Source organism: Dendropsophus ebraccatus, chromosome 8 (assembly GCF_027789765.1).
Source record: "Dendropsophus ebraccatus isolate aDenEbr1 chromosome 8, aDenEbr1.pat, whole genome shotgun sequence".
Taxonomy (NCBI): domain Eukaryota; kingdom Metazoa; phylum Chordata; class Amphibia; order Anura; family Hylidae; genus Dendropsophus; species Dendropsophus ebraccatus.
Genome location: NC_091461.1, coordinates 23,555,193 through 23,578,778, shown reverse-complemented (window position 1 = coordinate 23,578,778; position 23,586 = coordinate 23,555,193). Strand labels below are relative to the sequence as shown.

Below are 23,586 nucleotides of genomic sequence, written 5' to 3'. Positions count from 1 at the left end.
TATACTGCTATGGCACCTATTGTATACAGGACAACGACACTGCAAGGGAACCATGCTCCACTGGTGGTATTCTGGGGGCGAGTATGGGGGATGCACAGGGAGTACCTGCAGATTATGAAGGTTATGGAGGATTTGTTTCAGCATATATCCCCTTCTATTCTTCAGAATACCCGTATGACTGGGGAAAAAACAGAATGACTGAGACATGGAAGATAAAATAAAACTTGCACACCAATTTTAGTAACTGGGCTACAGTTATATCCAGAGTTAGACCCATTACTGGCTGTATGCAGTAACCTAAGGGAAGCTAACAACCTATGAGCTGTATAAATCTGTATACGGTATGCTCCCCCTAGTGGTGGCTACAGATAGCAGCCTATACACCAAACAAGCAGTTGCCCTGCTTTGGGATTTATTTATTTATGTTGTCATCTGTCTACTAGAATTTTTTTTAATCCAAAGGCAGACTCTGTAGTGCCTCTGTTCATGCAGTCTGATGAACAATCCCAAATCAGATTCTTTTTAAGAAGCAAATCTTTTGGGGACTAAGGACCTAAAGGGGTACTCTGTAATTTACTTCTAGTTAAAACAAAAACTCCAGTCTTCCAGCTGCTGTATGTCCTGCAGGAAGTAGTATATTATTTCCAGTCTGGCACAGTGTTCTCTGCTGCCACCTTTGTCCATGTCAGGGACTGTCTGGAGCAGGAGATGTTGTCTATGGAGATTTGCTGCTGCTCTGGACAGTTCCTGTCATGGACAGAGGTGGCAGCAGAGAGCACTGTGTCAGACTGGGGAGAATACACTATCCTTACACTATCCGTATTAAATTGGTGGGATTCAACATTTAGCAACCCAGACGATCAGCTAATTGAAGTGCAGTGCTATAAATTTTGTAGTGGTTGTGCCCGGTACTGCAGCTTACCAAAGTTCAGTCCTATTAAAGTGAGCTATATGTGGGCTCTACATATAGCCAGGGACAGCTTCTTCAAATGGCACAGTGCTTAGTAAAGAAGGGGCCACATTGCTTGCCAATACGTGGGGTCCACCTTCAATCAGCTGAATGTGGGGTTGCTGGGATCTTAGCCTATCCTAATGTTATGTCATCCATAATAAAGTCCTGGAAATACCTTTAAATCTTTATAGCAGATATCAGCATTATGCTACGTTTACACGGAACGATTATCGGGCGAATTTTCGCGATAACGATCGCATTGAGCGATAATTGTTCCGTGTAAACGCAGCAAACGATCAAGCGATGATCTTTGAACATGTTAATAAATCTGCGTTGATCGTTCGCAAAAAATTCACAGATCGTTCCGTGTAAACAGTCGTTCACTGATTTTACCTATGTGCGAGATAGGCTTAAGCGATCGCAAAACGAATTTTCTGTACGATATATCGTTCCATCTAAACGCTGATCGTTATAAAAAAAATTGTTACTTCGAAATCGTTAATCGTACGATCGGGCGAATTATCGCTCCGTGTAAATGTAGCATTAGGGTCCATTTACACAGAAAGATTATCTGACAGATTATCTGCCAAAAATCTGAAGCCAAAGCCAGGAATGGATTTGAAAAGAGGAGAAATCACAGGCTTTCCTTTATGACCTGATCTCTATTTATGGTCTGTTCCTGGCTTTGGCTTCAAATCTTTGGCAGATAATCTGTCAGATAATCTTTCTGCGTAAATAGACCCTTATGCTGGGTTTACACGGAACGATTATCGTGCAAATGTGCACGATAACGATCGAATTCGAACGATAATCGTACGTGTAAACGCAGCGAACGATCGCACGACGAGCGAGAAATCGTTCATTTTGATCTTTTAACTTGTTCTTAAATCGTCGTTCGCAAAAAATCCGCCGATCGTTCCGTGTAAACAGTCGTCGGACAAAAGGCCCGACGCCCAAAGTCCGGCCCCCCGCTCATCCGCAGCCCTGCCCCCCGCTCATCCGCAGCCCCCTGCGCTGGCTCGATCGCCGCCGTTGCTCCGATCGCCACCCCCCGCGCGCCCGCCGGCACCGATCGGAGCGGCGGCGGGGGGGCGATCGGAGTGGCGGCAGGAGGGAGATCGGAGCGGCGGGGGTGGCGATCGGAGCGGCGGGGGTGACGATCGGAGCGGCGGGGGTGGCGATCGAGGCGGCGCAGGGGGCTGCAGTTGAGCGGGGGGGGCGGGCTGCGGGCGGGCCAGGCTGCGGGCGCGCGATCGAAAAACGATCGCAAAACGATTTTTCCGTACGATATATTGTACCGTCTAAACGCTAAAAAAAAACATTACTTCGAAATCGTTAATCGTGCGATCGGGCCAATAATCACCTGCTGACTCTAAGTGATCAGAGAGGAATAAAAGAAATCACACAACTCTATTGTGTGACCCAGGTTCGTGCACCAGATCCCTTTGTGTTATAAAGTCGGTCCTTAATATCACAGCCAAGTCCTCGAAAGGCAATGAATGAACAAGTAAGTAAATGAGAGAGTACTTGTAAGTAGGAGTAAGGTCTTGATCAGGATGTATGTGAACAGTGGAGCAATAGTAATAGAATCTTATTGCACTGAATTCTTTACCATATACTGGTTTGGAATTTGTGGGGAAGAATATGTAGGGTTATAAATGGTGTCTGGATACAAATGAAATAGGCTGAGCTACAGATACAGCCCATGGACAGAAGAGGCGCTGAAAAATAAAAAAATAAAAATGTAATCTTATATAACTCCAGGTTGGCAATGTCCTTCTCCTATTATGTAAACCTTCATGCTGTTAATTCTGAACAAAGCGGTAACATCTCTTCACTGCAATATTGTAATAGTCTAATGCAATCAATAAACCATGGATCAAAATCATGTGCGAGTTTCATTTTCATTTACTGCAATACAATGAGCATATATATATATATATATATATATATATATATATATATATATATACAGTCCAGGGTGCCATCACATTGAATAAAAGGATCTGTCACCACTGATCACTCCAGATTTAGACAAAAACACTAATATCCTGCAGCGGCCACTTCAGGCGAAATGTGGCATTACATTGCACCCATCGATTTAAAAAAAAAACACCCACACACACAAAAAGTGTTTAAAAAGGTGTTTATTGCCGGGAAATTTCCCTATTGTTAAAATGAAGTAAGTATGTTAGATCCCTTTAAAACAAAAACTGCATAGCCAGAATACAGTAAGTGACTGACAGAGCCTGCCTGTCAATCAGCTCCACCCACTGGACTCAGTGAGTGGATAGAAACGCCCAGGTGACCCACAGATTAGGAAGATACTGGTAACAGTGTGAGCTGACCATTATAATAAATCCCTAGGCCGTGATCCTTTGATACATTCCTTGTGAACGAACACATTAGGCAAAACTGATACACTAGGGTGAATTATTCACCATTCATCATTTTTGTATTCATCGTTCAGCTTGTTAGACAAGGGGGTGTGGCTTAGTGGACAGTGGGTGTGGCTAAATTGAAGAGGTGTGGCTTAAAGTTGAATAAAAATAATGGCACAAATAATGATCTATTGCAGGGGTGTCAGGCAATCTAGCTGTTCCAAAACTACAATTCCCATCATGCCTGGACAGTCAAAGCTAACGCTTTGGCTGTTCAGGCATGATGGGAATTGTAGTTTTGGAACAGCTGGAGCAGGGCCTGAGTTTGACACCTGTAATCTATTGTAAGCTATAGATGAGGTGGCACAAAGTTAGAAAACATAATCCACTGGGATATTAGTCTAGATCTACATTACAGGCATCTTTAATAACGTCTTAGATACCTTTACACAATATTGGCGATAAGTGTCTGGTTGGTGAAGGTCCAACTCCTGGGTGTCCTATAGGTTACAATAACACAGGTCCTGTCCCCCTTCTATCATGTGAATGGATAGAAAGCATGCTCGCTGCCTCTTCATTCACTCTCATTGGGGGCTGATGGAGACAGGTAAGCCCATCAGTCAGACCCCCACCACAGAGAGGTAATAAATCTAACTGTGTTACGAGTTCATGCATTACCCTTCCAGTCCTCGCACCAAGCATAACACAATCTATCAGTATTGCCTGGAGTGTTCCTTTAAGTCACACAACATGCACTTAAAACAATGAGAAGATGCAGGTTGGGAAGACTCGGGATCACTACTCCATGTGATTACATCATTTTTTTTTTGTCTATAAAAACGTACAAGACAATGTTATTTAATACAAAAGGAATACAACGAGACGAGGCAGGGTGCCGGTCTCCCCTTGTACCGCCACCGCTCTTTAATGTATTGTCATAGCGGAGAGCTCCACGTATCTGCTGTCAGGATAATCAAACGCGGCTTTCTACGTAGATACAGGCATGCGTCTCTTACAGAATCTCCTTCTTCATGTCCTCTAATATCACCACCATATTCTGTCAGGGAAATGAAAGGATGGGGAGGGTGAGGAAATTGTCTTTTTAACATTCGATACGATCCACGGCATGAGCCATCATCTCCTTCTTACCTGTCTGTTGAAAGCTTTAGCCATTTCTGAGATGCTTATTCCATACTGCGGAGGAAAGAGAGAGAGAGAGCCTTATCATAACCTTTCAGTCTGATAGCTGACGCCGCGCAGGATACGATTTCTCCCAGCACTTTTTAATACCTCATTTGTGATGCTGCAGTCGGCACCTTTTTCTATTAGTAAACGGACCAAGCGTTCATGGTTATTTAACGTAGCAACCTGTAAAAAAATAAAGAAATTAAATTCAATTAATTCTTAACAAAGTCTTTGGTGACGTGTGGGTTCCCTGCAGCGACAGAAGGTGGAAGGTGGACTGTGGAGCTGTAAATGCTCACGAGAACCCAGGGGGGCTCACAATCTAATGGCCCGATCCTATACACTGTAAACAAATACATCTAGATTAGTCCTGGATACGCCTATACATATACAGTACACCCCCACCTTCCTATTCCCGATCCCACAGATAAGACTGACGTCAGACATGTAAGTAACGTGTATAACCTTGTCTGTTCCGCTCCTGCGTCTTCCATAGCCTTTAGTGCCTTTAGGTATTAAGGGTGAATTCACACATGGCAGATTTTTTTTTTCCAAAAAATGCAATGGATTTCTGTAACCCACAGTCAAATCAACGAATTCACCCTGACTTTATAGACCATTTAGCATTTTCTCCCTTAAAAGGAGTATTCCCCTCTGAGCTTGATATTCTAAAACCATAGGGGGGACCCCCCCTATCACTCAGGGTCCGACCACCGAAATACCCAACGATCCCGAGAAGGGGGATGCAATTACCCCAGAATGGATGGAAAGCTTAGTACGCCTGGGTGGCCTCTGCTGTAATGATTCTCTATGGGGCTGCCGAATACTTTTGAGTTTAGAGCTCAGAAGAGTTCAGTGGCCACATAGAGAATAAGTGCAGGCCATGATCACTCATTCTTGGGAATGGTGGGGGTCCTGGCGGTCACATCCGGAGAGATTATCTTGTTATCCTATAGATAGGGCATACCAAGCTCAGATGGGAATACCCCTTTATCTGACCTTATTGGTTCAATCTCACAACATTCCCACAATGCTCTCTGATCAGTGTAATATAACAGAGGGGTCTGTACCATCAGGGGGGTCTTCCCATCTCTATCCTTTACATTGACCTCTGCGCCGGCGGCAATTAAACGCTGAGCAACGTCTTTGTTTCCAGTTACTGCTGACACTCGCATTAGCGGGGTCCATTGTGAATATAAATCCTTAATATCAACCTAAAAGATATGGATAAAAAACAGAAGGATATACATAAAGTTACTGAGTCATAAAAAGCCGTATTATGGCACCCACAAAATTTCATAGGGCCCTCCAAATGGGTCAGGTCCTTTATGGAGGCATGCAGACTTATAGTATACACCATTGGATGGCATATTAGGAAGCATAGCTTCTCATATAGGCTACTTCTTGCTGACTCCAGGATAAATTGATAAATTGGGCTGTGATACGACGTCACTGTGCAGGAGCCTACTCTTTTAGGAGGTCTTCCCTTTTTAGGGTGGTCTTCCAGACATTCTAGGAGACCAGACAATACCGCTATAGTCAGTCGTCTTGCAGAAAGAATCATTAATAGAAAAAGAACGAAGCTTAAAGGGGTCATTGAGCCTTACATTAGAGACAATGCTGGTACCATACCTCACAGCCATCACCAATCATCCATTCAACGAGTTTTACATTTCCTCCATCTACCGCCCAGTGCATGGCTGTACATCCGCCCTTGTCCCGGCTCTCCCAAGATGCTCCTTGTTTTCTTAAATACTGTACAATATCCAGGTGTCCAGCAAAACATGCCAGCATCAGACTGCAAGAGAGAGTCACAAGACCATGGATAAGTAAGAAAAAATCTTTTAGACGGCACTTCTGTGTCTAGGGTGGTGCTCGCAGTAAGAAAAAAAATCCAACAGTATTATAAAAGTTAATTCTCCACACTTCATAATTTTTATTGTAGAAAAAAGTCCATAAAAAAAAAAAAAAAACGGCAACAGGACGTTTCGGCATCAAGCCTTCCTCAACTGGACAGTGTAAGAAGGCTTGACGCCGAAACGTCCTGTTGCCGTTGTATATTTTTTGGATGGACTTTTTTCTACAATAAAAATTATGAATGGTGAGTGTCGAGAATTAACTTTTATTAGACCATGGATAAAACAGAACACATTGGTGGGTATTTCATATGGACAAGACTGGTGAAGGGCAAATGCAGAGGGGGGGAGGGGGGGGGGAACATTGATGGACAAAAATCTTACAAACCCTGTTCCTGAAATAAGCTTTGCTACCTGTGCTGTCCTGTATTATCTCCCATCGTCCAGTCTGGAGTTACCGATTTCATATTACATCCAGCATTGCATCTTTCTTAACGGTAATATTCTAGCAACATTCTTTCCCTCTAAACTTCTGTGTGTTTATTACACTTCCGTATGTGATAGAAACCTGTGGTGCTGCTCATACAGAGCCACTATATCAGAGGCACTATAAGCATATTAGTAGCAGTTACCAAGTAGGTGCAGAGGCCCTATAACAAGATACTAGGTCTCCAGTATGCTCACCATCCCACTATTGGGAATTGCAGCACCAGTTGTGAGTAAAAACTTCTTGTACCAACAAAAAACCAAACAGCTAGAATTATCTCCAGGAAGAAAAGCAACAAGCAACGACCAGAAGGACTAGAGAATAATCTCCAGGTAACACAGTACGCTCCAACTTCATAGGTCACCCTGCTCCACCCACAACCCGCCTGGTATAAGAGACAGTGCCTCTATTTGTAGAACAAACTGTAAAGAACTGTAAAGTGCTTGGTCTCCTTACTGCACTTAAAGGGGTTGTCCAGCAAAAAACTTTTTCTTTCAAATCAACTGATATCAGAAAGTTGTATAGATTTGTAATTTACTTCTATTAAAAAATCTCAAGTCTTCCCATACCTATTAGCTGGTGTATGTCCTGCAGTAAATGTTGTTTTGTTTTCAGTCTGACACAGTGCTCTTTGCTGCCACCTCTGGCCGAGACAGGAACTCTGTCTCGGTTTTCTATGAATCCCCATAGAAAACCTCTCCTGCTCTGGACAGTTCCTGTCTCGGCCAGAGATGTCAGCAGAGAGCACTGTGTTAGACTGAAAATAAAACATGTAGAAACAAAGAATAAAAAGAAAGGCCTCATAGAGTAGTACCTCTGGATTGAAATAATGATCTAATAACTATTAAAAATCACTGCTCACCTTTTGGGGTTGTGGAAACAGAGCCACAACACCCAGCAGCACATGTAATGGTGTGTCCAACACACCTCCCAGGGATAGGGGTAGCAGCAGTCTTCACAACAGGTCCAAACCGGGCTCCTTGTGCAAGGACCCGTGGAATCAGGTAAAACCAAATGGTGGCAAAAAATGACAAAAAATTACCTGGAGATTGCGCTCACCACCGAACAACGAAGTAAAAACCGATGTTCACATAAAACACGATTTATGCAGTCCAACAATAACGCGTTTCAGGGCTATGGCGCCCCTTCGTCAGATTCAGGACAAACAAGAATCCGACCTGAATCTGATGAAGGGGCGCCATAGCCCTGAAACGTGTTATTGTTAGACTGAATATGAATATGTTTTATGTGAACATCAGTTTCTACTTTGTTGTTCGGTGGCGAGCGCAATCTACAGGTCATTCTTTTGTCATTTTTTGGCACCATTTGGTTTTACCTGATAATAAAACATTTCCTGCAGGACATATAGTAGCTGATAAGTATGGGAAAACTTTAGATTTTTTAATAGAAGTAAATTACAAATCTATATAACTTTCTGAGATCAGTTTATATAAAAAAAAAAGTTTTTCGCTGGACAACCTCTTTAAACATCACAGGCGCCAGATACTACACATGGTGTGCCCCAGGCAAACTACAATGGGATTTACCGTATAATCTGCTTGGCCATTTTTGGCTTCCTGACCACCTACAATGGCTGCATCCAGGCCTTCGCTCTTGAGACAGGACTCACGAAAGTGGCAATACCCCTTTAAGGCTGTATTACGTATTGAGTATGGGATTTATAGCTCTTTATAGAAAACAACTATATCCACTACAAAGATGAATCCTGCTCCACACTGATGAGGGGCAACACCCCGAAACAGCTGTATGTGGATGGTTACCTTGCCTTGGTTTATCCCTTGTCATTACATTGACTTATAGGGCCACTTAATATGGTTGTTTTGGTGGTTTCCTAACAGGAGCTGCCCCTTGGCTGGGTCCTTCCCGGAGGGATATCTGGCTAGTCCTGTGTTTTGAGACTCTTCAATGAGGCTCCACGGGCTCTTTTGCATAAAGATGAAGTACAGAAAGTTAGACGTAACAATACCAAATTGGAGATAACAAGTGGTCATTCACTGAGGTTTTGCGTGAGTTTCCATTTAGCATAATAGCACCTTTTGTTGCTTCATGTACAATTGTAAAGCAAATGATTCATCCAATGATTCAAACCAGTCTATCACAGCATTTAAAGGCAATTTTTTTTAGTGAAGTTAAATTGGCCCATCGGCCTTGGCCTCCCCTTTGCCTCTCTCACTATCCGCATAGAAGGAGCTAATAGAATCTTCAGCTCCGCATGTATGCTCAGCCTCAGCAGCTCTTCATTCCAGGCTCCTCTAACTCTGCATTACTTTATTATTTTGCTGTATTTGTTTCTCCTCTTGGTTTTTCTTGCATCAAAAGAACGAAGCGGTCACGCTGCCGAAACAGAAAAAGATCCTTCTGCCAGAAAGATGAAGGGTTTTACGGAGGCAAAAGCAAACGTGTGCATCGCTTTCCTTGTGGCTGCTGAATCAAATAACAGGTTTGCATTGACTTTGACAGAGCATGAAGAGGAGGGAATGCCGAGCGTGCTTCTTCTGGCCACGTCCTCTGTCACTTGTTTATATAACACCTTATGGGGAATAATCGCCCGAGACATGACTGGCCATTAATGTGAGCTAAACAGGCACAGTGCTAGTGCGGGGCGGACCCAGCTGTGTGCTCGGCCTGGCTCACGTTGTTCTAACCCGGCGCTCCCTCAGCAGATTTATACAGACAGGTGACCTGCAGCACATGGTTATTATATAACAGGCTCCTCGAAAACACGAACTACATGTTCACCTGACCACATCCAAAGTTTTAGATTTTTTTTTTTTACTCACCTGCCCTGATTCCCCCACTGCCGCCATTCTGACAGTTCCCAGTCCCTGCAGCTCTCTGGTTCCTGCAGAAGTTGCCCACTTAGCCAATCACTGGCTGCATGGGTGACCCACCTCATACAGTTGTTGGCTGAGCCAGAGGCTACTGTGTGGACAACACATGAGAGGAAGAAGTGGAGAGCAGAGGGGACAAGAGGATCCGCCAGAACACTGCGGCAGGGGATCAGGGCAAGTGCGTATAATTGCTTTTTAAGTGTTACTGTCATTTACTGTCACAAGAGACATGTAGAGAATAGTAATCGGTCAGGGGCTCAGTTCCACTGATCTTTAGATGTAGCTGGGAGAAGCACTCAGCTGTGTTTCTCTTCCCAGCTCGCCTTTCATTCCTATTCATTGTAGTATAAGCTTATGGAGCCTGTCTTCTGCAATGAGGAAGCTCGAGCAGCTTACCAGAGAGAGAAGCGCACAGCCTCGCGTTTCTCCTAGCTATATATTAAGAGATCATGGAGGTCTGAACTATTAGACCCTGACCGATCAAAACTTTTGACATCCTTCTGCTACAAATTATCATTTATGTTTTTTAAATAACAATAATAGTTTAAGACACCCAGAGTCAAATTGGGGGGGGGGGGGGGGGGGGAATGCAATCTAGGAATAACCCTTTAAAACCCTGATGGTGAGCTGTCCCCATCCCGACACATATCCATCAGATGGTTAGTCTGGAATCATCAGAGAACCACCCATACTGAAATGTCATCCAACAAAATGTCTACAGCCAGTAGGCTGTAATGTGTATATGGCAGTATCAATGGGTAAGCAATACACATAGTCCTTTACATGTCTTGGATTGAAAAGGGACATCGCCCCAAAGGACAAACAAGATGAACAGAACTGAGAAGAGGCAGTACTCACACTAAAGGTCGACATACGCCTTCAATAACTGTTGGCTGAGACACTTATCACTTCACCATACACATGAACGCTCAGCACTCCCCAGGTGTTGTTTATGGGGAGGTGGGGGGGGGCGTAAGCAGGCAGACTCCTCTGGTGGCAGCTTATCTCCAAGAACAAAAGGGTCAGGCAGTGATCTTCCATCATGTCTAACCTCAACCACTGATCATCTGTCGATGAGGTCTCGAGAGAGCACCATACACTTTACACTGAAAGCCAAACTCGCCGACCTCACTCCCTTCACTGGGCCAGTTGCAAAGTGCTCAGCCCAGCAAATGTAGTGGGTGAGTGGCTGCTGTACACATTGTATGCATCACTGCTCATGCACTGTACACAATATGCATCGCTGCTCACGCACTTTACATAATGTATGCATTACTGCTCATGTACTGTACACATTGTATGCATCGCTGCTTATGTACTGTACACATTGTATGCATCACTGCTCATGCACTGTACACAATATGCATCGCTGCTCACGCACTGTACATAATGTATGCATCACTGCTCATGTACTGTACACATTGTATGCATCGCTGCTTATGTACTGTACACATTGTATGCATTGCTGCTCACGCACTGTACATAATGTATGCATTACTGCTCATGTACTGTACACATTGTATGCATCGCTGCTTATGTACTGTACACATTGTATGCATCACTGCTCATGCACTGTACACAATATGCATCGCTGCTCACGCACTACATAATGTATGCATCACTGTTCATGTACTGTACATAATGTATGCATTGTGCACTAACAGGATAACTACCTGATTGCAGAGGGGTCCCCCCCCCCACCTCCACTTGCTTGAGAGCAGGGCCCTCAGTGTCCTGTTAGAATAAAGCAGTGGTTCGCGCATGCGTACCACCACTCCATTTATTCTTTATGGGTGCTGCCAAAAACAATGCTGCCTCACTGCTCCATTAATAAATTCCCTTCAGTGTTTATTTTTTTAGTTCTACTAGTTTAATAAAAATTAGTTGAAGGTCAGTTTCACAAGTACTGCATCACAGTGGATTTCACGCTGCAAGATTCCCAACGAAATCCACGGTGATGCTGAGTACAGTTATGGTCTATAGCTTGTTTTTTGGATTTTCATTCTTCTGCTGCTGCCCACTTGACCCACGAGCTGCCGGACTAATACATGACCTGACCGGGCTCCTGGCTCCCTGATGTTCTGCTCAGCTGATCAGTGCGCTGTCCTGCCACAGCCGCTGAATGAGACGGCAGGGAGCCGAAGAAGCAAGCAGGAGCGCGGGAAGGTATTAGCCCTGCAGCTGGTGGGTTAAGTGGGCAGCAGCTACATTCTCACATTGGAATGGAAATCTGCTGCAAGAATACGGAGCCATAGATGATAACTGTTCACAGCCTCGCAGCGGATTTTGGTGCGAATCTTGAAGCACAAAATTCCCTGCAATGCAATACGTGTGAAACTGGCCTGAAAGTGTCACTGTGGTTTAAACTTTTTTTGCAGAAATCAATAGTACAGGCAATTTTAAGAAACTTTGTAATTGGTTTTATTAGCTGAAAAATGCATTTTTATCATGAAAAAGCTGTTTGAAGCTCTCCCCCCGTCTTCATGGTTTTCTATGGAGAGGGGAGGGGTGGAGGGAGATGAGGCACCAAAAAAGGACAACAAAGAGTTAATTTGCAGCTACATCACAAGGGCTAACTCCTCTAAAATCAGCACTGACCTCTCTGAGCTCTGAATACGGCTTTCACACAGGTAATGTGTAATACCGGGCTCGACTGATGCAAAAGGCAAAAGAGTCGAGATTTCCTGATAATGAGCAGTGAATGAGAGGGGGGGGGGGACCTGGGGAAAGTCTTTGTGAATGCAGATAATGGCATATTTGCCTAATAAACCCAATTACAAAGTTTCTTAAAATCGCCTGGACTATTGATTTCTGCAAAAAAAAAAAAAAAAAAAAAAAAAAAAAAGGGCAGTGTCTCTTTAGCATTAAAGAAAAACAACTTTGCACTATTAAAATTCTAACAGGCTAAAACAGGCAAAAAATTTAAATAAATAAATAAAAAAACAGACTTATCATAGTTTGACCAACACAAGTAAAAAAAATTATCTTAAAAATTGATCTTGGTTTTAAGGCCAAAACTGTAATATCTCAGTCCTCACTATGATATCCAGGTAGCCAGACAGCCAGCACTCACATTACAGTGAAACACTCCTCATATCGCCTCATTTTCTCCAGAACTATTTCCCCAGCATTATATTAACTAGCAAACACCAGAAGTAATGAAATCTGCTGTTTACTGTAAGATTGCGAGTAATGATCTATTTAGGGAAATGCGCTGAATTCTCGCCCAATCCATAGGTTATTTAAAGAAGACATATTCTGCTTCCTGAAAACAAATTAAGCTGATTGTTAGACTTTCACTTTCCATCTGCTGCAGAAATCTACAACTACGCTGATGTATAATTATCTGGAGTCGGGAATTTCGCTGGGAGAATCTTCAGTGTTTTTATCTTTATCTACCTATATCTGTTTTACTTCCATAAAAGAATGAGTTGCTTGCATCTCATTTCACTGCAGACTATTGCACAATGACATGTCAGCACCTGCTGCATTTATTCCGTGCCTGCTCCTCTTTCTGTGGCATCATTCATCACAAAGCATAATTCTGCAAAGACACCTCATGTTCCATAAATGTCCATATATATATATATATATATATATATATATATATATATGTATATGACAGGGAGATGGTGATGTGGTGATGGTGCTAGCCAACTGCTAAATGCACGTCACCATTCCTATATACGGTGGCCAACATCTGCATGATTTTGCCAGTAGCACTGTAGTTCGGCCTACACATGTGGGGGTAGTTTTATCAGCAGGTAGTAGCTGCACTGTATAGCTAAGGCTTAAACTTAAACCAGAGTGGCTTCAATGTTTATTTGTTTCTCTTTCTAAATGGTCTTCACCTGGCTATCTGTCCCCCTAATGTGAGAAAAATCTGTCAGAGAGTGGTGTTTGTTTCTGGGGGCTTTCTGCTCTTGCCCTCTATAAATAGATAACAAGGGGAGAGGGTTATACACATCAGCTCAGGTGGGGAAAAGGTGGGAGAGCATACATGGAGGGCAGCTCATGCAGGCTGTAGATAAGGAGAAAAGCAGATAGCTGTCTTGGGGGGGGGGGGGGGGGGGGGAATCATTGAAAGCACACTATGGACCTCGTGCCAGCACTGAGACGCATCTCCAGGCTCCCGTCATTTTCTCCTGGCTTTGGGGTACATCACAACTTTGATAAAATGTAACTTAAGGGTGGGAGTTAGCACGCTCAGCCAATCAGTGAGTACAGCAGTGTCCTGCTAAGTCCCTGACTGGCTGAGAAGGGCATCTGTCAGCTGGGTCGTGATGTAGCAGATGGGGAGATATGAAGACTGTTGGTGGGGTCCAGGAGTAGGACACAGCGCTGCATGGGCACCGGGATGGGTAAGTATACCTCCCCCCCAGCCAGACTTCTCCTTGAATAACAGGGGGTCTCCTCTCACCATGTCCAGACTTTACCGTGTATGTTACAAGAAATTTCTCCTACAACAGTAATAATATACGTGCACCATTATGCAACTTTATCCTTCTTATGTTAATACTGTTAGCATTGTTGGAGATACCTGTTCTTTCCGCTCCCGTTTTCCTGGTTGATATTGGCACCATGATCAATGAGCAACTGCACAATCCTAGATGCACAGGAGAACAAAATATTTTAGCATACAACAGGTAAACAAACATCGATTTTATTTTATACGCGTATTTTATCTCATACAGGTTAATAACAATGATAAGCAAGAAAAAGGTTATCATAATCGATTGCAAGCTCTGTTGCACCATTCTTATTCCTTAGCCATAGACTCCTTAAATTGGAGCTAAAGACCTTGGTGTAAAGTGTGTCAGCTTACAATAAAGCATCTGTTAGGGTATGGTCCCATGTCTTAGCTGCCATGTGTGGACAAGTAGGCCAACATGAAGTGGCTTAAAGGGAGGTATTTTTTTCTTTCTTTTTTTTTTTCAAATCAACTGGTGTTAGAAAGTTATATAGATTTGTCATGTACTTCTATTTAAAAATCTCAAGTCTTCCAGTACTTATCGGCTGCTGTATGTCCTGCAGGAAGTGTTGTATTCTTTCCAGTTTGACACAGTGCTCTCTGCTGCCACCTCTGTCCATGTCAGGAACTGTCCAGAGCAGGAGAGGTTTTCTATAGGGATTTGCTGCTGCTCTGGACAGTTCCTGACATGGACAGAGGTGGCAGCAGAGAGCACTGTGTCAGACTGGAAACAATACACCACTTCCTGCAGGCCATACAGCAGCTGATAAGTATTGGAAGACTTGAGATTTTTAAATAGAAGTAAATTGCAAATCTGTATAACTTTCTATGTATGGCTACACAATCATGCAGGCAGGGGTGATATTGTTCACATATGGAGCAGCAAAATTACTGTACTGCTATCCTGTCAGAAATCACCCTTCCCATTCTTAGCCTCCATAGCAGCATCACATATTTGGATAGAATTTGCTCCTGACAAATTTTAGACATGACCTCAGCGTATCCTGCAGGGTCCAGAGATCATTTTTCTCTAAGTTGGAGAACATATATAACTATGTTGAGTATTTTCCTGGTCGGTGGCCGTTCTGCCTGGGTCAGCAGCAGTTATCAATTAGAATTTCTACAGTGCAATTCACAAGTTCACACTATGAAGGAGATCTATGACTATAGTGGCGGGGGGGGCGCTAATGTGATGAAAGGTTACACCGCTGTAAGTGCATTGTTAGACATGGAGAAACAAAGCTTTCCTTGTCTTCTAGAATGGGATCAATAAATATACGGCTTATGTAAGGCGCTGCATATGCCACAGCCTGGGTTTTGTTGTATTATTATTCCCTTAAAGTGTCACTGTCGTTTACATTTTTTTTGCAGAAATCAATAGTCCAGGCGATTTTAAGAAACTTTGTAATTGGGTTTATTAGCCGAAAAATGCATTTTTATCATGAAAAAGCTGTTTGAAGCTCTCCCCCCTGTCTTCATGGTTTTCTATGGAGAGGGGAGGGGTGGAGGGGGATGAGGCACTAAAACAGGACAACAAAGAGTTAGTTTACAGCTACATCACCGGGCTATCTCCTCTGAAGTCAGAACTGAATTCTCTGTCCTTTGAATACAGCTTTCTTGCAGGTCCCACTGTAAAATCCTTTGTTCTCTGCTCTCTGCTGGCGACTAATCTCCCTCCTTCCTCCTCCCCCACCACTCTCCATAGAACAGAAAGGGTTGTGTCTGACGCAACAAGACACAATTTCCTGATAATTAGCAGTGGATGAGAGAGAGAAGGGCGGGGGGGGGACCTGGGAAAAATCTTTTTGAATGCAGATAATGGCATATTTGCCTAATAAACCCAATTACAAAGTTTCTTAAAATCGCCTGGACTATTGATTTCTGCAACAACAAAAAAAATTGACAGTAACACTTTAAGATTGTATATAATATGGACCTTAAAACTTAAGCAATTCTGTTTTTTTTCAAAGAACCTTTCAAAGAACATTTCAAGAACCGTAATTTTTTTTTAATTTTTATGTCGTTATAGCTGTATGAGGGTTCCTTTTCATTTTGGGCATATATGGGCACAAATCCCCATGGGGTTTACGGTTCATATAACTAGCTTTTATCAATTTTATGTATCGGATTTTTATATATTTTTCCATTTTCCATTATTTTTTTAAATGAAACTTTACACAGCGGAGCTAGATCCAGGATATAAACATTGTACTGTGGGTATGCTCGGTTGCTGCCGCTCAGCTTCCATTCACTTTAATGGTGCGTTCACACCTACAGGATCTGCAGCTGATTTTCTGCAGCAGATTTCATTTAAATAACTGAACACAGCATCAAATCTGCTGCAGATCTGCTGCAGATCCTGTAGGTGTGAACGCACCCTAAGGGTGCGTTCACACCTACAGGATCTGCAGCAGATCTGCAGCAGATTTGATGCTGTGTTCAGTTATTTAAATGAAATCTGCTGCAGAAAATCAGCTGCAGATCCTGTAGGTGTGAACGCACCATAACAGGGGTATTCCTGTGAAAATTTTTTTCTTTCAAATCAACTGGTTTCAGAAAGATATATAGATTTTTAATTTACTTCTATTTAAAAATCTTATCATCCCATACTTATCAGCTGCTGTATGTCCTACAGGAAGTAGTGTATTCTTTCCAGTCTGACACAGTGCTCTCTGCTGCCACCTCTGTCCATGTCAGGAACTGTCCAGAGCAGCAGAGGTTTTCTATGGGGATTTGCTGCTGCTCTGGACAGTTCTAGTCATGGACAGCGGTGGCAGCAGAGAGCACTGTGTCAGACTGGAAATAATATACCACTTCCTGCAGGATATACAGCAGCTGATAATTACTGGAAGACTTGAGGCTTTTAAAAAAGAAGTACTATACAAATTTATATAACTTTGTGAACCCAGTTGATTTAAAAGAAAAAATTATTCGCCGGAGTACCTCTTTAATGGGATCTGAGATGTAGTATCCCAAAACGGCCAATATACAATATATGGAGCTGTTTGCCTCCCCATTTGTGTTCACTGTGCACTGCAGCAAATGTGGCTGCTTCTGATCAGCGGTGGTGATCAGACCCCCACAAATTAGACAGACATTGATGTCCTATACTGAGGATAAGCCGTCAATAAAAAATAAATAAAAAAAAACTCTTGGAAAGCCCCTTTAAGCAGTGATCATTTGAGATAATTGCTTTAATGCTTTGAAATACATTGTATTTAAGAGCATTATTGCCCTTACTGATAGCCAAACCTCATAGGCTTTGCCTTTGACGTGGTATACTTGGCAGATGTTAATGACACGCATTGGACCTATGTTAGGCCCCCCACTGCCATAGCAAAGCATCAGCGCACTTGACAGAGTGACCCCCCTCTGTTTGACAAACACATTAGATGCCATTATTGGTATTGACTGGAGCAGCTAAGGGGTTAAATATTCAAATTATCATTGCCCCAATGCCCAGGGCTGTAAGCAATGGCTGTACAGCACATAGCACTGCAATCATCTTTTGAAGCGCTGTCATGGAAAGATGTATAAACACTGTAAAAACACTATATGGCGGTTTTTAAGTGGTGATTTACTTTTTATGATTATTATTATTTATATGGCTCCATCAGCTTCTGTAGCACATAACATTACATAGCGCAACAAGAGGCATCAGCTAGAAGCTTTAAGGAATAGAGAGCAGATAGAAGAAGAAGAAGGGTTACAGAACTGATAGGCAGACTCTTTAGGCAAGGCTGTAAGTTGTCGGTGAGTGTTTGGAGGGTTGGAGAAGGGTTTGTCTGAGGACAAAAGACATGTTAAATATGGCTGGGGTGGTGTAAAAATGAAAAAAATAAGTCGTACTCACTTCCCCTGACTCCCCCCTGCTGCGGATCTAATCTTCTTCCTGGTTCCTGTGATGCGTCGACCACACAGGTACCGCTTCACTCGGCCAGTCACTGACTGAAGCAGGACACAGCTGAGACCTGTGATTGGCTGAGTGAAGCAGCTCCCGTAACCTGGAAGAAGCAGTGATCAGTGGGGATCTGGAGCATTGGAATGGCAGCTGTGGGGGACCTGAGAGAGGTGAGTAGGACTTTTTAAAAAAATTTTTTTACCCTACCCTCATAGTTACATAGTTAATACGGTTGAAAAAAGACACATGTCCATCAAGTTCAACCATATTTAAAAAAAATCTTTATCCTCAGACAACCCCTGCCGCATTTTGAAGTGGATTCTTTATGTAATGAAACTATATTAAAGGCTAGTCCCTTTTTATAGAACACCCCCAGGCGGAGGGGATTTATTAAGGCCTGTCTTAATTCACAGCCAGAGTCTGTCCCCATCCCAGCAAAAAGTCGCCACAAAGTGTGGGTTAGCACAAAAATTATATGACTTTTTGCCATCGGCACCTAGGGCGCAGCTTCATTGTCAACACATCATAGATCCTACGAGAAAAAAGTAAAAGTATACTGCAAAACATGTTATTTTTTTTTTACAATGGCAGTCAAAAGCATAGAGCTTCATATGTCTAGTAGCACAATACAGATGTGTCGGTATATACCCCGAACACACCATATACAAGCTGCACTGAACCTAGCCTTCACTATCTATTTATCCATGTAGCTATGACACCGGCTCTCCAGGGGGTCATCCCTGTCCATACCTGTCAGTCTCCCCTGTCCATCCCTTCATATACTGCCAGTAATAAGAGGCAGCTGCTCCAGTTACATAACAATCCCCCTATACCCCTCCTATACATACAGACTGGGATTTCATCTGGTTCTAATCAGTGCTGAAGTTTGGGACAAAAATATATTCCTGCTACAAACCCTGACCCAGATATTATAAGAGGAATTTACAATGAGGCAGAAGAGAAGACGACAAATACCACTCTACCTGAAATATCCTCTTTGTGCAGCCACCATGAGAGGACTGAATCCAAGTTTATCGGGAATATCGGCTTTCACGTGCCTACAATGGCAAAGGCAGAAGGTTAGAAGCTGAAAAGTTTTCAAGGATCTTTCTCACTCAAAAATTTTTTACATTGAGATTAGGGTTGTATGGCTGCTCATTATCTACAGCTGCGGGTGCTGTAACAAGGCTAAAAATATGTCTGTTGAAGGGGTTCTCTAGGACTAGGAAATTGATGACTTGACGGCTGGGACTGGTATTGCAGATTGGTCCCATACGCTTGAATTAGACTAAACTGCAATACCAGGTACAGCCACTACTAAGAGTATGGAGCTGTGACTAGTAAAGAACAAAAGAGACTACTGTGGTCTCTTTTAATCAGTTGATCGGTTGGGTGCCAAGGGTTGGTCCCTGGTCAATTTGATGTCGATGATTTGACCTATCCTATGACCTTAGTGTAGGCAGCAGCAGCCAGAGCGCGGGACCAGAGTTGACAGTGTCATAGACCGGCCTCTTTGACACTGTTAGCCCAGAGTAAAGGACATTTTTTCCGAAGATGCCGGATCACAGATATGTATACACAGGTATATCGGTGTGATATGCCTACCTGTGCTGTTAATTTCCCTTTAAAGGATTAGTCCAGGCTTAGAAAAACATGGCTGCTTTCTTCCAAAAACAGCACACTCAGTTTGGGTGTGAGTTCAAAAAAGTGAATGGAGTGGAGTTGTAATACCATACACAACAGAGGTGGCACTGTTTTTTGCAAGAAAGTAGGTGTACTTGTTCTAATCCTGGAGAACCCCTTTAAGGCGAATCACAAAATATAACCTAAAAGTTTGACAAACACAGCCCCCACTTTTGGGACTCAGTTGTTTTTGGCTTCCCAACCACTTCTGGCCACTGAAAGCAGGCCAAGAAAGGGCCCAGGGACCCTTGTTTTTAAGATACAAGCTGGTCTCAGATGTAGGATCTACACTGATCAGACATTTATAGCATATACTATGGTAGCAGACTATAATTTCCATTGTGCATTGCCAATGTCTACATAAGGTTGTCCTCCTCCCCCTGTATCCCCCTGGCTGCTGAACAGCAAATCTCCAAACCTTGAGCAGTTTATATTGTGTTCTCTCCCTGCCAAACCTCTCACTTTAGTTCCCATCATTTGCTGGGTCACAGACAAACAGTTCACCCATCTATAACTGTTAGTGCTGCAACTGAGCATGTGCGACCAGCAAGCTGAACTACATGTCGTAACTGGAAATGAGATATTAACATCACATACTGGGCAAGTAAGTCAAGGATTATGAAATGATTTAAAGTAGAATTCTGGGCAAAACGATAAATACAATGCAGACAGGGAGGTGTACGAAAATAATAAAGAATCTATACTTACCTGCGCTGCGTCACAGGCTCACTGATGGGTCGGGCTCGTTTCTCCCAGGTTCTGGTGTCATCTAGATCCAGCAGGAGGGGCCCGCTTAGCCAGTCATTGACTGCAGAGGTGTCCCACCCCAGTCACTGACTGAGTTGGGTCATGATGTTACACGACTGGGAGATGCAGGATGATAATGATGCAGCGCTGCAGAGGCACTGGACAGGTAAGTATTCATTATGTTCCTGCAACCCCCTGCTTGCCCTGGATTTGTTTTGGCCAGTCTAGTCCTTTAATTATTATATATTGAGGACATAATCAGTAAGTTGTACAATGTTATGCTCCCGACATATACATATATGGCTGCGTTCTCACCACGTATATTTCAGTCAGTATATGTATATGTATATTTCAGTCAGTATATTTCAGTCAGTATTGCAACCAAAACCAGGAGTAGATTAAAAACACAGAAAGGATCTCTTCACACAATGGTGAAATTGAGTGGATGGCCGACATATAACAGTAAATAACGGCCATTATTTCAATATAACAGCCGTTGTTCTAAAATAGCAGCAAATATTTGCCATTAAATGGCGGCCATCCACTCAATTTCACCATTGTGTGAACAGAGCCTTTCTGTGTTTTTAATCCACTCCTGGTTTTGGTTGCAATACTGAATGAAATATACTGACTGAAATATACGTAGGGTGAACCCAGCCTATAACGTTGCATAGTTTACTAGTAGCCAGTAACACTGACAAATAAGCCACTGATACATGTGAGATGTGTTCTGAACAGCAAAATACAATACTCAAGTAAAAAAAAAAAAAAAAAAAAAAAAAAGATTTTTTTGGAAAGGGTGTAAAGTCTTCTGAGCTATTTGGCGTGTGCCCATTAACATGCTAACACTGACGATAACATTTCCTCCTTGCACACTTCTCGGGAACTGCTTGAAATTCGGCTCTGAAAAGAACATTTTCTGATGACCTTCCAACAAAGCGAAAAAATACAATGCCATAAATGAGAAATGGTTTACCATAAAACAGGACGGCAGAAGGGATTTCTCGGCGGAATTTAAGTGGATGGAGAAATGGAGAAGGGGGTGGAGAAAGCTACAAAGTGCACAATATATCACTCCAGCCGGTTATAGAACTATTTCACCTACTGTACTTAAAGGCAACTCTCAGATAGCGGGCCAATTCTGCATGTATACGGGAGCTGCCTCGTAACTAGCAATGGCGCACAAGGTCCCGGAATACTTTTATTCGACTGATGTATAAAAAGACTTTGCACAATGTATATGAAGGTTGTAAAAATAACACTGCAATCAAGTTTCTAGTTTCAAAAAGTATTGTCGGCCTTGTCTACAGTCTACAGTCTAGTTTTCCTTACATGCTCCATATACAAGGGTCACTCGTTTAGCCTTAGGCTTCATTCCCATGACTAAACAATTGTGAACTTGAGATCTTATGAGTTCTGTGGACTCCTGTATTACTTCCACATGGTGGACTATAAACAATAAAGTGAGTACGATGAGGCCCCCATAGTACAAATAAGGAGGGTCAGATGCACAGAAGTCACTTGTAGGGCTCACCATCCCAGGCCAATGAATGACTTTACCAAGTCAAGGAGAAAAGAGGAAGAATAAAACTAATGTGGGCACACCGAATCCGAAATATCATGGTCAATACACAAAGGAAGGAATGAAGGATAAAGGAAGAATAAGGAGAGGCAGGAAAGGCGGGAAGAAGAAAAGGAAAGGGGTGGGAGGAAGAAAAGGAGGAGAGGTGAAAGAGGAAAGGTGGAAGAAAAAAGGAAGAGAAGACAGGAAGAAGAATGGGAGGAAGAAAAGTAAGGTGGGCAAGATAGGTGGCCAAGGTAAGGTGGCCAAGATGGGGGAGCTATCAGCAATTTAGGGGAATCTAACCTGCTCATATGTCCCTACTGCACAGGAGACGCCGAGGAGGAAGGTATGTGTCTTACCTTTTACCTCTGCACCATTCCCGTGGAGTCGTGTTCCCCGCAGTCTGGTTAGGGGAACTGTTAGGGGCACCGAGGGGGTTGTTAGGAGCACTGCTCGCCCCCAATAACACTGATCAGCCCCCTTTCTAATGATAATGAATAGAGCGGGATGGGCAGGGGCAGGCCAGATCGGCACTATGGGGCAGGCAGTACTCCTAACCCCCGCCCCAGTGCTCCTAATGTGTCACCGGACTGCGGGGAACACAACTAACTGCACAACTAACTAACTGAACCGGAACTTCCTCCTCGGCATCTCCTGTGCAATAGTGACATATCAGTAGGTTAAATTCCTCTAACCAGCTGAGAGCTCCCCTTTAACTCATCCGTTCTGGAAAGAAGGGCAAATAGTGCCCCAATCACTTGTGTTCCAGCACCAGACACGGCCATATGGATTTGGACTATGTTGGTATCTGCAGTAAAGAGGTTGAGACTGTATGTTCTGGGGATCTGTGGACCCCAAGGGTTGAACTCCCACAGGAGGTAACCTTAAAAAGGCTTTATCAATACACCCCTATACAGATGTTTGTCAGTGAGTTCTCTTATATACAAATAAGACCAGAGGAGCCAGCAAACCCTTACCCTCATCAACTGTATAGCTCAATAAATCCCACCGTTCCCCGTAAAGGATTCTGCTTTCACATCACCATTTATAACTATACAATCAAAGTCATATCGGTGATATTGAAACAAAAATTTTGGAAGCGTGTCAGAACCATTTTTCAAGTAAATGAGACAGATTTCGAGCAGACAGATTGTCCATTTACACACGGTTGACCGGCCTAATTTCCATCCTTTACCACAGTGTCCCAAAGCATTTTGTTGCCAGATGAACAGAATTGTATTATTATTACTATACACCCATCAGCCATAAGATTAAAGGAACTGATAGGTGAGGTGAATTACATTAATGATGGCGCCTACCAGTGAGCGGTATATATTAGGCAGAAAAAGAGCCGTCAGAATGGTTAAACGGACATGGCAAAGAGTTCAAGCTGTTGACTTGGCCACCTGATTGTTCACATAACACTGAGCATCTGTGCGACCAGGGACTAAAGCTGGGCTAGTAGCAAGCAGTACTAACACCTGCATTTCCTTTCCTTGCCTGGCCA

The 23,586-nt window shown here is 43.1% G+C and overlaps 1 protein-coding gene across 2 annotated transcripts in view; it reads right to left on the bottom strand.

Annotated features, from left to right (window-relative positions):
- Positions 1-3,638: 3,638 nt before the first annotated feature.
- FANK1 (fibronectin type III and ankyrin repeat domains 1) overlaps positions 3,639-23,586 on the bottom strand; it is a 69,113-nt gene continuing 49,165 nt past the window's right edge. For both annotated transcript variants that reach the window (XM_069980029.1, XM_069980028.1), the window contains 7 exons: positions 19,069-19,143; positions 14,254-14,319; positions 6,151-6,316; positions 5,589-5,732; positions 4,624-4,701; positions 4,483-4,527; positions 3,639-4,390 (listed from right to left, as the gene is read on the bottom strand). In XM_069980029.1, coding sequence (XP_069836130.1) covers positions 4,346-4,390; positions 4,483-4,527; positions 4,624-4,701; positions 5,589-5,732; positions 6,151-6,316; positions 14,254-14,319; positions 19,069-19,143 — 619 coding nt within the window. In that variant the 3' untranslated portion in view covers positions 3,639-4,345. The remainder of the gene's footprint in view (positions 4,391-4,482; positions 4,528-4,623; positions 4,702-5,588; positions 5,733-6,150; positions 6,317-14,253; positions 14,320-19,068; positions 19,144-23,586) is intronic.